Source organism: Thunnus albacares, chromosome 10 (genome assembly GCF_914725855.1).
Source record: "Thunnus albacares chromosome 10, fThuAlb1.1, whole genome shotgun sequence".
NCBI lineage: Eukaryota > Metazoa > Chordata > Actinopteri > Scombriformes > Scombridae > Thunnus > Thunnus albacares.
The window spans coordinates 11,669,561-11,686,886 of record NC_058115.1 but is presented as its reverse complement, the minus strand read 5'-3'; the positions used below and the strand labels follow the sequence as shown (position 1 = coordinate 11,686,886).

Genomic DNA, 17,326 nt, shown 5'->3' with positions numbered 1-17,326 from the left:
TGGTGCTCCAAACCCTGCTTGGGCTCCTATTAAAAATGCCGCTTAGACATAGACAAAAACCAAATGAGAGAGCAACCATTATGCAGTATTTGCATTATAATAAGCAACTGATTTAAGATGGAAGTTTTAATTAGCATTCTTTAGTTGGACTGCGAGCCAGAGAGCTACATTCGGTCTCCCTCTGCCCCAGCTCCACTCTTGTTATCTAGATTGATTAAGCTGTTAACACCGGGCCTGTGGGGCAGGCTGAACGCTACCAGGTGGGTGGTTGTGTGTTGGTGTGCATGCATGTTAAAAATATCAGAGGATTTATTAAAAAAATGTTGCTTACTTATAATTAATCCATCAGATACATTCTGCCATTGGCTGAAAGCAGGAGATAGTGATGTGACTCAACTTCATCCATTATCTGAAAAAACAGTATGTAGCTCCCCATGAGCTTGCCAGGATTTTTTGATCAGGTGTGAGAAGTAATCACCGCTGGTTTTATAGTAATTATTCAGCAGGAAATGGCTCAGCTGCTTAGTCGGGTGGAATTTTCAGTAGCATCTACACAGCCGTCTCCTTAAACTCACTCTAATTGGTGTTGTTTGTAATGGGATTAGACAAGTGTATCAAAAACATTCATTTCTATCTCAAAGAACCCTTTGCTTGGCTAAACTGTCCTTCAATGGTACAGTTTACACATGAAACCATGTATGTTTAACTCTGAGTCTATAGAAATACGAAACATTCCGAATCCACTTTGTTGAGAGCACTATGATGCAACTTCTCGAGGGCATTTCCACTCACACACTGTCTCTAGCCATCTTTCTGTCAACCCTCACATGCATGTGCCGCACAGTGACCTACTCGTAAATCAGAACAGACAAGTGTGTGGTTGGGGCTACTCAAGATAGACAAGTCTTTAACCTCTGTAAGTGGTGCACAGGCAGCCTATGTTGGACGTCCCTTGGATATTTGACAGGTGGACAGGACCTTCTCCTCACCTACAGCGACATCAGACAATACGCCTCGCAGACATCAAACTGTCTCAAACTCGCGGAGCTGCTGACAGCGACATACAGGGGGGCAGCTGTTGCTACCTTATGATTTTTGCTGTGCATCACGGCCCAAGGTGATTTTGCCTGCTCTTAAAAAAAAAAAAATTATGCGCTACTTACGGAGGCTGTGAGCCGAATGTCACAAAAAGAATATCAATAGGAGATTTCACTGTTTGACTGCACTGTATATATCTATAGCAACAGACAACAATACCAGATAGAACTCCTTTCTAGCGTCGTCACGATAGAGACAGAGTACAACATATCACACTCTGAAAAGTATGCCCACCGGAGGGGGAAACTTTCAGCGCCATAATATACAAGCAAGGGCTCAAACGCTAACAAAATGCCTGTAGCTAGCTAAAAACATTAGATTTCAGCATGTCAAAGGATTATTGTAACACCTTGTGTCTACCAGAGAGGAAAAGGCACTTTATAGCATATGCTGAAACATGTTGCATTAAGATGTAATACATGAATGCAAGGGCTGATATCACGTCTACAGTAGAGACAGTACAACTATATAGAAAACCCCACTATGTAACAGACTGGCATGACATTTTTCACAGCTCATATGGTGAGTACAGTTTCTAAACATAGGCGGGGAAATTACATGCACAGATATGCAGTCATTTCCCATTCAGACTCTTTTTACAGTTAACATTTCAGCTGAATGCAGGTTAGCTATTCTGTTATTTTAAGGTCTATTACAAACACTGCATACCTTTCAATTAAACAGCTGTTCTGTTTTTACTTTCAACCTGCATGTTCTCTGTGACTAGCAGCGTGTCCAGGTATATGTGTCAATTTTACGGAGGTTTTTGAGCTGCGGGCTGTCCGTGCAGCTCAGGTCGGATCTGTCTCTTCCACCACACAGCACACAGCTCTGTAACGTTATCCACTTTTATCTTCTTAAAGGCTCAGTTTTGTGGTTCGGCAGCTTATAAAAACTTGTATCTGGGTACTTTACCCTGCTGGTAGTGCATCCCACTGCACAGCAGCTTATAGGCATTTTTCTGTTGTTTGCTAGCAGACAGAAGTGACAAGGAGGCACCTTCACTTAATACAAAGTCAATGGAGAGCGATGAATTGTTTTCCCCTCCGTGGTGAGCGGGACTTAATTGCGCTCTGTCTCTGTACTGTAATTTCAGCTCTCCCCTGTCGTCTCCTAACTGGCACTTCAGATACCATCTGGTCATGTATGCCTCATAGAGGTGAAACTGAATGTTTCAGCCACTCACAGTGGAGATACTGGACATTACAAAATTAAATATTGATTCATTTGTTTTGCCACCGTCTGAAAAATGGAATGAAGATCTCACTTACTCTGATAAAAGCCCTTTATTATCAAACTACAGGCTACTCTTGTCACTTTTCTACAGTAGTTTCCCATTGGGTGCCCACCATGAGCTATCGTTTCTGAGCCTCCCACATTCACAGGTTATCTGTTGCACAGGCCACAGCAGGTGATATCTCTGCCCCACTGAACAGCATTGTCTGGGTTGAAAGAGATGCCTATGAGTCACTACAGCTTTGTATCTGAAACCATACCCCTTATTCCCTGGAGAACAAGAGCATCTCTACATTCCATAAAGCAGAGTAAGGTTGTTCAGAGACCTTCAGCTATTTTTAGATGTGAAGGCTCCAAATCCATTACAGAAGGGAGGTATTGAGACAGCTGGATAAGCATGAGTAGCGGCACAGGCGTGATAATGCACCTTTATCTGTCCACATCATCTTCCTTGTGTCCGTATCACCACCAGATACATTTTCCTGTCAGGCAGTATTGTATTTTGCCGTAAGCATGACCTGTTGAGATAGAAATTCTTTTGAATATTAATATTTATGGAAAAACATTTGCTCATGGCTTGTTTTGCATTCAAAGCTAGGGAAGAGGTGAAGGATCACAGATGAAGTAGCAACACTCTAGAAGAGTACAACTCATGTCTCACCCTCCTTTCTACAGATAGCGGCGACAGATGGGACTCAGAAGCGTTTTGCTCCCAATATGTTTCATACCAGCTCGTACCTTCATTTTCCCTCTCAAAATGCGCAGGCAGCATATTACACTTGATTTACAAATTCATTTAGCGTTTACAGTTTCTTTTACCAAGCTACAGGGAAGAAGACATTTATCTGAGGCTGTCCTGGCTGGCAGCACCAAGGCATTTCTCATAGATAGTAAGCAGGTTGGTTATTTAATAGGGCTCAAAAGGCTGTTGTATGCCAATATTATTTTATATTCTCCGCTCACAACAGATTGTTCTTACCTTATTTTTCTTTTATACTCAATGAATACTCTTGTTTCTCCTCCTCACCTTGTACATTTTTCCCATTACAGACTCCGGAAGAGTTGGACGACTCTGACTTTGAGACCGAGGACTTCGATGTTCGCAGCAGGACCAGCGTGCAAACGGAGGATGACCAGCTTATTGCCGGCCAGAGTGCTCGGGTGAGTGTTACTTTTCTACTTGTAGTATTAACAGACATTCCCTAGTCTGCTCCCTAAACAGCACATACCCTGTTAATGGTCTGAAATCTTCAGTTATCACATGGCATCAATTATACTTTGTGAGAAATGAGGAACAGTATGAGAAAAAAACACATACACGCATTAAAAATACGCACATTTATGTTTTTGGTATTTCCATTTAGCAGAAAGTGTTCAGTAGAGCCCCACTGAACAGAGACGTACTTGAAGAAGGTTAAATATTGACTTGCATGCTTTAGTTATATGCTTAAGTTATTAAGTTGAATATTGCTGTCCAACTTGTGTCAATTATGTGTTAATTCTCATGTGGCATGTTTGACAAAGCATTAGAGAAAAAACTACACTCACTTTCCTGGTACAATGAAATACTTTTGTTTTTTTTTCTTTTTAGAATTTTTTCAAATTATCCGTTATCAGTGCCAGCTAGTTTTCAAATGCCATGTGTGAACCCTTGAATTTGTGCTGGTGGTTGATTCATTGAATGTGCAGGTCAGACTTTTCAAGCACTCTGCTGGCTACCAGAAAAGACTCTCATCAGATAATAAGTCTGCTTTTGTTTGCACTCCTCATGGCAGGGGTGAAATGAAGTGTGAATCCAAGCTGTTTTGAGCCTGGATTGCTGCTCTTTCTGTTGTTTTGTCTTGTGCAGTGATGCTACAGTGAAGTGGATAGGCCAGTATTGTCATTGTGTGTATGTCAGTGTTTGCCTTCTTACAAAATAGCTTTTTTTTCCATTTTAAGATCACACTTTAACTTTAGAGGCTAACTGCTTTAATGTCTTAAAAAAGAAAGAGTGATAAATTAATCTCAAAAATCCCTAATGGCGCATCAGTACATTTCCATGCTGTTTGTTTTGATCACTGAAGATTATCTGACTGTTTTGTCTGATAGGCGCTTTCCATCTTTGCACTGCCCTGAAGAGCCTTACTGAAGCTTAGGTGACTCTGGAGAGAGTCCTATTTACCAGTAATGGAATGAACGCTCTTGCGATGATATTCGATTTCCTGCTCTTAAGTGTCTATCCACTTCGGCCTCACAAGCTCATTCATTAAATGTTTGATTGCCTGTTTGGAAGTTGCCCTTTAACATCCACCCCAAGAGGATGTATAGGAATGATGCTAAACACATTTGCACATGGTAAACAGTAAATGGACTGCATTTATATAGCACTTTCCTAGTCTTCCATCCACTCAAAGCGCTTTCCAATACATGCCAACATTCACCCATTCACACACACATTCATACACTGATGGATGAGGCTGCCATGCAAGGCGCCAACCTGCTCATCAGGAGGAGTTCCTAATGCTCATTCACACACACTCACACCGATGGCACAGCCTTCGGGAGCAATGTGGGGTTCAGTATCTTGCCCAAGGACACTTCAACTGGAGGAGCCAGGGATCGAACCGCCGATCTTCCGATTAGTGGACGACCTGCTGTAGAGCAGGTCATGATATGATATTAAGTACTGCTAAACAAATGCCCTTATATTGATCTTCTTCAGTGGCCAGAGGCACTGAGTTGAGTAAATATATATTACATACACATAATATTACTTCATGGCTGGCAGCCCTGTTTTGAACCCAGTTTTTGTGGTTAAAAAAAACAAACTAAAACTAAACTATTTTTACAGTCCCCACTTACCCAGAGCCAATCAGAGAAATGTACATCTTAAAGCACTGACAATTCATGCAGCAATTTTTCAATCTGAAGACTTCATTCCAACATGCCTTTTAAGCATCTAGATGATTAAAATTCAGCACTAAGAGTTAAAAAAAACAATTGACTGTCCTAATAAAAAATGGAAGTGCATGTAAAAAATGTTAGAATGCACAGAAGAAGTTACAGGAGGAACAGTGTAGTCTGCGGTACTCCCTCAGTGGTTCTCTGCTGTAATCTCGCACAACACCATGCTCTTGCCTGGCAAGAAAACTTGTGTGCATCCATGGAAACCATAGGGGATGATGTAAAACAAAATGCCCCGGAGACACAGAAATGGCCTCAGCAACAGTGTGTTGAGGTCTAGTGTGCTAACCCTGTATGCTTTCCATAATTCCTCCTTTAGGCTATCATGGCCCAGTTGCCCCAGGAGCAGAAGGCGAAGATTGCAGAACAGGTGGCCAGCTTCCAGGAGGAGAAGAGCAAGCTGGATGCTGAGGTGTCCAAGTGGGATGACAGCGGCAATGACATCATTGTGTTGGCTAAGCAGATGTGTATGATCATGATGGAGATGACAGACTTCACCAGGTGAGTTTGGACAAACAGCTTGGCCCCGAGCCATTTTCTCTACTAGCAAATGGTCTGTTTTTTAATTGTAGATAGGAGAGAATGGCTGAGTAAATGATTTGTGGCACAATCTAAATAATTCCTTTGATCGATGATCAGTCTATCTACTAAAGGAAGGAATCTCTGTCTGTGTATTTGTATGTCTTTATATCCTTTGTGTATCTCTTGAACCAATCATCCGATTGACTCCACACTTGGCAGGTGCATTGCTGGGGAACAAAGTGAGTCAAATTTGGTGCAATTTGAACGCGACACGTTCAATATTAATAAACTTAAAATAAACCAGCAATGAATGAGTCATTTCGCTCTGTGCAGGGGCAGGGCGGAGCTTCAGGGCTCTGCCAACTCGAGCGTGTCAGATAGACCAGAGTTGAGGCGTGAAACGATTCATAGAAAAGTATTCTAAAAGGAGAAAACTAGACAGTGAAAACAGAGCTTTTAATCAAGAATGGACACTCCTACCCCATGTCTAGACAGAAAGTATAGTGTAAGCAGCTTGTTTAGCAGATCAGCAACAGCGTGTGACTAGACAGAAGGCGTTCAGGTACATTGTTGAGCGTAGGTCACCCACGTTTTAGAAGCGCTCAGAGCCCAGTACACAATGACTGTAGTTAATGTGCATAAAACAGAGCAAATACTTCCATGGGCAGTTCAATTTTGTGAAGCACCACTACAGACAAAGCAAACGTCTTTTGGGCAAACATAGCATGAGCAGCATGTTTAGCACATCAGCAGCAGCAGCAGTGCATGAACTGTTGTGTTTACACAGGAGGCGTTCAAGTACATGGTTGAGCATAGGTCACCTGCATTTTGAAAGTGCTCACAGCTCAATACACAATTATGGACACATGTAAAATGAAGGGAAGACTTCCCGCGGGCAGTTCAAAACCAGTTTGTCTCATGTGAAGTGGCACTACAGAAAAAGCACAAATCTTTGAAGCAAACATATTCACTCAAATCCAAACTGAAGGCACAGAAAATAAACAATCTAAGAGCCAAATATGATTGATCCACTTTATTTCAGGATGCACAGTATTTTATTTCTAAATGCAGCCCTTATTTTACTTCAAATGAGAAAAGAACATTTATTTACTATTATAACACTTCTAATTTATAACATCTGTGTATAATAGATTGTTAGTTTCTTTTATGTTGTTAATGTATATGCTCATTCACACCTCAAAATGACTGTATTCATTTTTCTCTGCATTGAAGCAGCGACCGGAGGCCAAGCAATTGACCCGCTCCGAACAGGCACATTTTGAACGGGCACTGCACTAGTGTCAGTTAATGTTTGTAGTCTGGAGTTTTCGTAGTCTGGAGTTTTCGTAGTGCTTTCTTCATTCACAGGACCAATATGCATATGCCGCCCTACCCTCTCCTCACATTAATATTCTAAGAGTTGTGCAATTTAAGCAAAATGCCTTCAAGACAGAAAGCATGTTTAAGTTAAGCCTGTGTCAAATACAATCACCCAATAATCCCACATTTGTTTCCCAACATTTGCCATATCTGCACAATACTATGCTCCAGTTTAACACTACTGTTCATGCATCAATGCTCTTCATTTTCCTTGAGCAGCACTGTAGGTAGGATTTTATTCTTGATTATTTTTCCACCCTCCCCTAATCTTAATATGCACAACCATAAGCAGTGCATCAAATCTCTCTCTAAAGCTGGGTGTGCACAGTAAATCTAAAACGGACAGCCTCTCTCAGCAGAGCTGCAACAGGATGGCCGTATTCACACTTGTCAGTGGTTTGTAGAGGCGATAAAGCTGACAGAGAAATCGTTGAACCAAAAAACAATCTCAAGAATTCTGAATGAGCCAGGTCTAGGTTAGTGCTCTGTATGTTCAAATACCACACAACACTGAAGTAGTCATTGTTTTAATTACCCTAGGTATGCATCCTACTCCCCCATGCCTCCAGCTAAACAGCTATAACATTTTAGTGATTTTCCCTCTGGCAGCCTATTGCGAAGGATGTGACATTGATAAACAATACCTAAAGGGACTTTTAAAGAACTTAATATAGAAATAAAATTACAGCACTGAAGACTGGTTTAGGCAAAGGAATTGAGAAACTATATTTTTAAAACCTCATTGGTAGATGAGGTTACAGTGGCTGCATTATCTTGTGTATAAGACGGTGTACATGATATTTGAGTATGAGGCTAAGTGTGGTAATATTAATACTTTTAAATTGGGGCAGAATTTCCATCTCTGCATGCTCGTGTAGCTCACACTGTGTGTGGAGGATGTGAGGGGACATTTTAGCTGGCTGACTGTATTTGCACCTGACTATATTTGTAGGACTGTGCCTTTTTAAATTTTCAAGTGAATTACTCAGAGGACATCTTGTGCTAACTGAGTCACATCCATCATGACGATCAAAAGCTGCCTCTCTATCTTCATCTTCTGAGAGGGTCAAAAATCCCGTTTCCTTAGCCTAAGCAGTACAATACTGGCAAAGTGTAGCAGAAATCAAAATACTAAGACAGCCAGTGATCTGACTGAGGTTGCACAGAGCCCTGCATATTTTTTATTTGGTCCCTTTTCAGCTGAAGGACCTCGAAAAAAATAATTGCTGCCACTGTAGACACACATGTTAATGCAATGCAAATGACTCTGCCTTCCATCTCAACATGCCTTCCATGTTTCTTTATTAGATGGTGTCAGCTGTGTATATATATTTTAAGAGGTTATTGATTGCAGTGACATCTTTATATCAACATAAAGGCTGCTTCTCTCACGGTTTAGCGATGTAAAGCAGACCCAAGGAATACAAATGAAAAAAATCTCTTAAGGAAAACAACCCACTGAAGCTTTTTCAATACTGCATTTAATATAAATGGAGATCATTACATGCTGAGTATTATTCTTAAATGCAATCATTTTGTATAATTTAAGCTTATGCATTTTGTAGCTTAAAATTAAAATCGTTAAAGTAAAAACAACAAAGCAGGCATAAAAAAGCAAACAAAGCAAAAACAGAATGACCTCATTTTGAATGAAAATGTGGGGACTCTGACTAGGAATAAATGCTTGTAACTTTTGAGCACTAAATCAAGTATTGAACGTTGGTAGAGAATGTAGGAACAGATTTTGGTTGTTTATAATATGTTGTCAGAAAAGTATTGTTTTGGTACTGAGAATCAGGGGTTAGCTGATATCATTTAGCTGCTCGCAATCATGAGCACTAAATAATTAAGTTTATTCATTGGTCAGTTCGACTCAAGAGAATGGCAACTTGCAAACTACATTAACGTAGCGTAGCTTACATTTGAGTGATGCAAGAAGAGCAATATTGTGTTCTGCTGGATGCCTGACATGAGGCATTTTATAGACAGTGGTTGGATTTTAAACTATGAAAAATCCCAAGCCTCTTATCCCCTGCACATTTCATCTAGGATTTAATAACAAACTGCCGCCGTAAATCATGTTTTTAGATTGGGACGCAGCTCCACTGGTAGCATTTTGTGGATCCCACCAACCACCAAGGTCTTTCAAATTAAATGTGTATTGGAAGCTGGATTGGATTTTTTTCCCCTGCAAAACTAACTAGGTGACTGCAACAACACATTCAGGTCGTAATGTTAAAGTTGTAGCTTGTTACATACTGGTAACGTTACACAGCTTTTTGGCATCTCTGAAATGCTTCATTCTTCTCTCTTCTTCCAACACGTACTGTAAGCGGACATGCTGTGATATATTTTGATGATCATTAGGCCTAATAGGTTCTGGTGTTCAATCAATTGAGAACATATGAAGTAAAGCTGGTGTTCATGTCCAGTTTCTCTATTAAATATTTTATTACTTGTTGAGTTGTTCACTCTAGATTATTGTTTGGCTTTATTTAAGACTGCTCAAATATTAAGTTCCTTTGGATTTGGCTGTGAGATTTCTCTGTTACCTGCCTGGTGAAGAACCAAGGCTAATCTGTGCTACTGTCACCTAGCAACTGCAACCATATGACGTATTGAGCTATATGCATATTAACATGGTTGTTCTGACTTCATGTGCACATAAAAGCCAATCTAGCATCTGGATCTCCCATTTGATAAACCAAACTAAGCAAACAGTTACTTTATTTGTTCTAAACTTTAACTTATTATATGTATAATCATAGAACATTTTGATTGAATGTGCTCAGTGTTTTAATACCTTAAAACCAATTTTCTCATCTGGTGTTGCAAAGTTACACAGTTGCTTGTGGGAGGTGTTGATTTTAAAGTGTTTTGGGTCGAGCTTTAATTATGTTAGTGATGGCCAATATTTTTATGTTTGCTGATAATTACATTATATTCCTTATGTTAGAATATTGCCATTTGTCATTGTGGGAATGGCTTTCATGCCTGTGTTAATAGTGCAGTTATTCTGAGAGTTAGTTCATTTAAGGTGCTGGAACACAACTTAGTGTCGTGACTTTTCTTATTTGGCACACTAAAACTTTGGATCGCTCCCTGTAGGCCCGTGTGTGTGTGTGTGTGTGTGTATGAGGGAGCACACATGAATGTTTTCCTGGCTGAATATATATCTTCACATTATGCCTTCACTCTCACATGCGGCAGTAGCACATGGAAGGTCAGTAGCTGGCTAATTCAGCCCGCGCCCAAATTATTGCCCCCTCAACCTTGAGCTGGCACAAAGCCTTGCCAAGGTTAATGCTGTATGAGGTAATTGATCCGGACCCTCTCTCCTGACAAATCTGCAGAGAGTGAGAGAGATTCTTTCTGACTCCTGCATTGCTTATGGCTGTACGGTGGCTCTCATGAATAAAGCATGTGTGGCTTAGGATCATGCAACGTATTTGGGAGCCACCTGTCTTAGAGCATTCTGTGCTGTGGAGTACTTGGTCCGATGTGGCTTGCACCCATCTGGAGGCCTGCAGCTGTCACCAGACCTGAAGTCCCCAGACCCCTCGCCATGTATAAACCCACTGTTAAAATCTCACAAGGGTGTCCTCCTGTCAAGAGTACTAGTGTTTGTCTCCGTGGCTGCCTGTGTGCTTTTCCCTATCACAACACAGTCACTTGGACACCTAGGCAGAGCTGGAAATGTGAAGAAATTTATCAGTTGGTCCTTTCAGTTGTTAAATATTTTAGGAAAACATCAGTTGTTAGGGAGAAATCAGTGGCTGCTGTATTTATGCGATGTGAAGCATTTTACTAAGATCGCTCTTAAACACTCCGTGTAGGCTTTTTACCCAGAACCCATCACAGTGCCTCCAGCTCTGTCTCCAGGGGTTGACTTGTCCCTGGAGAGCTTCCAGTCTGTGCTGTGACGCGTGGCCTCTTCCACTAGGACCCTGACTTGCTTTACAGCAGAGCAGCAGAGGGAGAGCAAGAGAAGGGAAGGGTTGGAGACGGGAGGGGAGAGAAGAGGAAGCGAGAGAACAGAACACAAAATTCCATCTGTTCTGGGTTGGATGGCTCATTTTTTAGCCTGGAGAGAGCAGCTTTGAATCCAATTTGTGCCTCTTGCCAACTGTGCCCCAGAGTCCCTTGTGGGGGCAGAAAAACTGCAAATGGCTGACAAGCTTTACAGTAGGTCGGGTCAGGGCTGGACTGACCTGTGTCGGGACTGGCTTTGTTTGACTCAAGAAGGGTCAAAAATGGATGTATAGCATTAGGACAATCACCAAAGTTTTTAAGTTGAGTCAGACTCTCATGTGTCTTCTTTGAATACATTTTTGTTCATATTTCCTTTGTTCCATAACTGGAAGAAAATGACTTTAAAAAAGAAGAGCTGGTGATGTGTGTTAGGTTCTTGAGGCCATCCTATATACATCAGCCAACGGATATGAAACCGGCGCAGTGTGTTTTTTTTCTTTGCCTTCTAATAAACCCTTCAAAGCTGCTTGAAGGACAGGGGCCAAATAGGTTGAACAAAAGAATTTCTGTTTGAATAGAAAGCACATGGCAGTGCTGACAGCTATAATATGATGGCCTCTTTGAGTCAGGGTTTCCCTACAATTCCTTAGTGTGATAGTGCCATTAGGTTCTGCATATTATCCATATATGTTGTGTATCAAATGCTAAAACTACAGGAAAATAGCAGTTTAACACCTAACTTTAAAGGTGTGATAGTATATTGTCGTGATCCCATTCTTTAAAAACTGTGCCTCTGCATTTAATGGGTTATAAAACGGTCACAGCTCAAACTGAAAAATATGGTGTCAGAGTGTGTTTTGTGTGCGTGGAATCATCTTTGCACCAACACACACACATATATTTCTGCAGTGGTTCCCTGAACTACTCCCATAAGTCATGCCTCTCTATCCATACGCGCCTCTGACCAAAAAACAACCTTCTAAAACAAACAGCCGCTCCATGACGGAGATGCTGCTCCTGCATATTGAATGAGGCTGCAGCAGATCAGAAACAGTGACTGATCTTTCTACTTCTTCTCCCCAGGGGGAAAGGGCCACTGAAGAATACATCTGATGTCATCAGCGCTGCCAAGAAAATTGCAGAGGCAGGATCAAGAATGGACAAGCTGGGCCGCACCATCGCTGACAATGTAAGTTGTTAATGAACCTCCATCCCAAAGGTTTTGATGGAGGCCTACACCTTTGTGCTAGCGACCCCAATATGTAATTAGAATTGTAGCGATGTGCCTCATCGACCCTGTTGGGGCCAGATAAATTAGCAACAACTGCAGCGACATAAAGGACAAACATTCTTGTGCAGAAAAATGGTAGCTGACACTTTATAACGCAACACTAATGTCATGTCTGAGGCAGAGTTGCATGGTTCAGGTTGGGGGAGTACATGGAGAATGTTGTTAAAAGAGAAGCTACACATGTAATTTCCTTTTTTATAAAGCCTGTAACAGCATCCTGTTAACTTTACTTCCTTGTTGTGAATTTGTGGTGTATAATCAAAATGAGAGGATGCTGACCTATGAGTGATTGCTTTGTTCGAGGACAGGGGCGCGTACGTCACTAATGCTACTCCTGCCAACAAAAGCTTCAGTTGTGTATCAGAAAGGTGCTTTTCATCATCATGGAGATGCCTACTTAACCTCAGTAATGCAACATGTTACATTTTCTTTGAACTTAGTTACTGCAGTATTGATAAATTGACATCATGGTGTTGGAGTCTCCTATGTAGACCGCTCATTCTCTGCACTTGTGTTACTGAAGGAACTGGCATTGCTGCGTGCGGTAGTGCTCAAAAGCTTTCATACAGATGCAACTTGACACTCCTTCCTTTTGTTTTTAAATTAACAGCCCTGTTTATAAGCCAGATTTAAAGACTCACTGTAGGAGGTGGTGATATTAATATTCAGTGCTCTCTTTACTCTTAAGCCACGTCTACAAAATGTGATAAACAAAACAACATTCAGTACATGTAATTTTATTTTTTGTACAAAGGCTTTTTATTTAAATTTTTCTCATTTTCATGTTTATGAGCTAATCCAAGTAAAAGGCTTACGCTGTAGAGTCCTACTGATGTTAACATCTGCCATCATTTGTGTGACACCCCCAGTCTTCACCAGTTTCACTCAGGATCAAACACCCCACCCCCCCACCCCCCCTCTGGTCCTTCCATCTCCCACTCCCCAACTCCCGATTCCATCATCTCTGCACATCTATTCCTTACCCCAGAGACTGTGGTCCTTGACACAGGGAAACACGCATTCAATTATCCATGGCCTCATATTTCACTTAAATACTTGCACTGTACTACTCCTCAGGGACACTGTACTTGATTTATCCCCCAACTTATTCATGTGCCATCTCATAGGCACAGAGTTATTTCCTCTGTGTCTGCTATATGTATACATTTTGTTGTTAAATCATGAAAGAGTTTAGTCGTGATGTTTGCAACACGACATGGCTGTCAGATCGAGGTCTTCCCCGGTAAAGACGTTGCTTGTTTCTGTGGTTGAGATGCACCATCTGTGGGTTTCTTCCACTTCAATCCAAGAACACACAGTCGCTTTAGAAGGCACACACTGGCTTTAGATGTTTGCTGTAAGATTTCAATTTCGATAACATCGGATGTGTTGTCAGTCTCTCTTTTACTCTGGTTTTGTTGACATCTCTACTGATATCATGCTGGCAAAAGGTTGAAACAGCATAAAGCCTCATCGTTAAGTCATGATTTCATTCAAACTGAATGATTCATGGCTCACTACAGCACATGGATTTTAATGCTTTGTATTGGTCATTAAGAAATCTGTTTGACTCTATTTTGCGCTATTAAACATTTGTCTCTAAACAGTCAAAGTTTGCCTACACAAAGCAGTGGTCAATAATTGATTTAAGGATTATGTAGTTTTACGTCATAGCTGTTTTTCTCTTGGTGGTTTGTGTAATGAGAAGAGATCTGTTGGAGCTGTTCATGCACTTGTGAAGTATGTTCCACATGTAATGATGCCGGCAAAACAAAAAACAAAGAGCCCCTGCTCATAAAACATTCTCCCTAAATTTTGCTCAAATTCAAAGAGGGTGTAAGATGTATATCAAATAGTTTTGTCTCATTGCTGCGCAGCCAGGGGTTTCTTCAATTATGCCAACATATACTGGAAACATCTGCATCTAGCTTTCAGCAGATATCTCTCCCTCACGCTCTAATATAATGAGCTGCTGGCCTCCAAGAGCCCTGCACATCTGATATTTTATTTAAGGTGCCCTCAGATCCTTAATATTACAGGCCCATGTCTATCATAAAGTAAAAGTCTTACCTGCACTGACCTAATTGCATCCGAATCATCTGAATAGGGAATAAGCCGTTCTGGAAAGTAACTTTTTTATGCCTCACTGCCGCTTTTGAAGATGCTTATTCACTTTAATGAAAACAGTGTTATCCCCCAAAGAAAACAGATGGGCAACTGTGCAGGTGTGTTAGCGTGCATATATGTGTGAGTGTGTATGCCTACGTACAAACACGTCTGTTGACTGGCCTTCCTCTCAGCAAACACATGTGTATTGATGTGTTAGATTTGAGCGGCTGTTTTATTCTCTTATCCTCAGCTATTTGTAGGTACTCATCTCTTTATCTTTTTTCTATGTATGTTTGTGTGTGTACACTATTAGGGGATTTTGGGGTTTGAAGCACTCAAAGTATGAATAAATGAAGAGCTTTGGCTGTTGGAACAGAAGTCTTTGCCAAGAGTGAGGACCCCTCCAGCCTGTGAACCCATCCAGCTGTCCCTCTTAGCCTTTCTCTCTCAGCAGAGACCAAAACACTAGCAGACCAGGCGACACTCACCCGAAACACATCAGCCAGGGCTCCCAGGGATGAACATGGGGTAGTGGGGAAGAGAATGACGGAGAGATGGGAGAGAGGTAGAAAGAAGGGGCAGTGAATTTGTGTGGAGAGAGGAACATCCCTCCTGAGAGATGAATCCATTAAGAGTGCTTTGCCTTTTAATTAGCAGTATAATTGCCAGGTGGCAGTTTTTTAAATTTATTTATTTACACAGGCGGTTTATATTTAGGGCCATATCTCGAACAGAGCAGGAGGTGCCACAGGCCCACTTACAGCAAAGGCATGGCACGTTGTGATGGTCTGCATACTCCAGCAGCAATAGTTAAGTGAATCAGCATCAAGATGCACACATACTGACAGAGTCAGAGGAGCAAAGGCAATGCTGGGACTGCTCATTAACCTAGGCATATTAATCACTTGTGCTCTGTGCCTCTGGCATGGAGGGCCTATGAGGGTTTACTCCTCATAAAACACATCGGCAGATGGTCCCAGACTGATAGCACAGCATCTCACCCCACATTTTCCTTCACAAGACTGTCATGGCATGTTTTTGTATTTGCGTATCATGTTCAACAGAGACGTGCAGGTGGACATGGTCTAGTTTGGGGTTTCTGAAAAGCCTGTTAAATATGTGTAATAGAGCCTTATTAAAGTTTAAAGAAATGAGTGTAGTGCAGAGATGAGCTGCAGGATTTAGGTCAGTGCCGTACAAAGGTCTGCACTGCAGTTTATTAAGAATTTATGACCCTCTTCTGCAGGGCATCTTATGAGAATTCCATCTGAGCAGGCTGGTAAACAAATAATGCTATGTAATTGAGATTTATAATGCAAATGTGTTAGCCACTATGTAGTCTATAAATTTCTGCTGCTTGCCTGCTCACCACATAAACACTTGCATGCACACATACAAACACATGCACATAAAACAGGCTTGCATATTTAGAGAATGTGCATGTGCTTGCTGTGTGTGTGCAAGCTTTATTCCCATGATGTATACTGACATACATAGTGTACTTTTCCAATTTGCATTCAATCAGTGGAGATTTATGGTGATCCATGGGCTCTGTTGCTGGTCACAGTCTAATCCCGGCTCTGGCCCTAGTCGCTTAACAGCAGACAGGGTTGTAAATTACCTACTGCAGTGGAGAAGCAAAATCACCCAGAGAGTCCACAAATTCTCAGCTCAGCAGTTCAAGGGTCAGCCCTCAGCCAATTGCAGTTCAGCCCAACCAAGAGCAGCTCACCTTATTTTATGCTTGAGAAAATGTATCAACTCCCAATTGATTGTTTTGAAAGGCATTTAACCATGGTAATTCAATATTTATTTTTTTCTGTCAATCCTGAAGGCCAGTAAAAAGAGTTGGGTCACCAAAGAGCTCAGAGAGGTGGAGAATCCAGTGGAAGGAACATGAAAAGAACAGCCAAAGTATTGAGATGATTGTATGAAGTCGTTAGTTCCTTTCCTGTGGACAGAATCTTTATAATTCAGGAGAGGAATGGATGACTATGATTTGGATTAAACAGTGTATAGCTATTTAATAGATTTTTGAGAACTTTGTAGGCTTTGTCTTTCAAACTGAAATTGCAAAATAGCTGTCAGGTTTTCAGTTTCAAAAAGGAGTAAAGGGTCAGCCCAAATAAAAGTCAAAATCGGAAGAGTATAATGTATAAATGTTTGAACATGTCCGTTTGTAGTTATATATCCTGTAGCCGCCATGTTAAGTTATCAGTTTTGCTTACAAGCACTACAGTGAAATGCCTGACTGACAGCTGCAGGTGCATGAACCTTAAAAATTGATGACGGCCATTTAATTGGTCCCTGTGGTTGCCTCTAAAGTCAATCTTTTTGGCTTGCCCCCAGCTTGATTTTCTCCTGTCACACCCAGACTCTCTGTCTGCTTCAATGTCACATTAACATTCCCAGTTGCCAGTGTGATCGAATTGGCCCTATGCAAATATGGAGCATCGTTTTAGCAGATGCACTGAGGAGAAGAGATCTGACTATCATCATTCAGTTTGAAATGGATCTTGATTGATATTGGTAGACCATGGCAGTTTTATATTTAGTCATCAACAGTAACAGGATCAACACCAGACAGAAGAAGTCTAATGTACAGCACATAAACTATGAAGCAGATTAACAAGGTTGTGCACAGAAAACACCAACGCACTCAACCTCATTAGAGGTCGTGTGTGTGTGCTCTGTTGAAGAGTTTATCCAGCAATAAAACTATTTTCATTTTCTTACTTTTAAATCCTCTATATTCATATATACGTTTGAGCC

General features: G+C 41.2%; 1 protein-coding gene across 2 annotated transcripts in view; it reads left to right on the top strand.

Annotated features, from left to right (window-relative positions):
* ctnna1 (catenin (cadherin-associated protein), alpha 1) overlaps positions 1-17,326 on the top strand; it is an 86,568-nt gene that overhangs the window by 59,102 nt on the left and 10,140 nt on the right. For both annotated transcript variants that reach the window (XM_044362898.1, XM_044362899.1), the window contains exons 14-16: positions 3,385-3,495; positions 5,600-5,781; positions 12,238-12,343. In XM_044362898.1, coding sequence (XP_044218833.1) covers positions 3,385-3,495; positions 5,600-5,781; positions 12,238-12,343 — 399 coding nt within the window. The remainder of the gene's footprint in view (positions 1-3,384; positions 3,496-5,599; positions 5,782-12,237; positions 12,344-17,326) is intronic.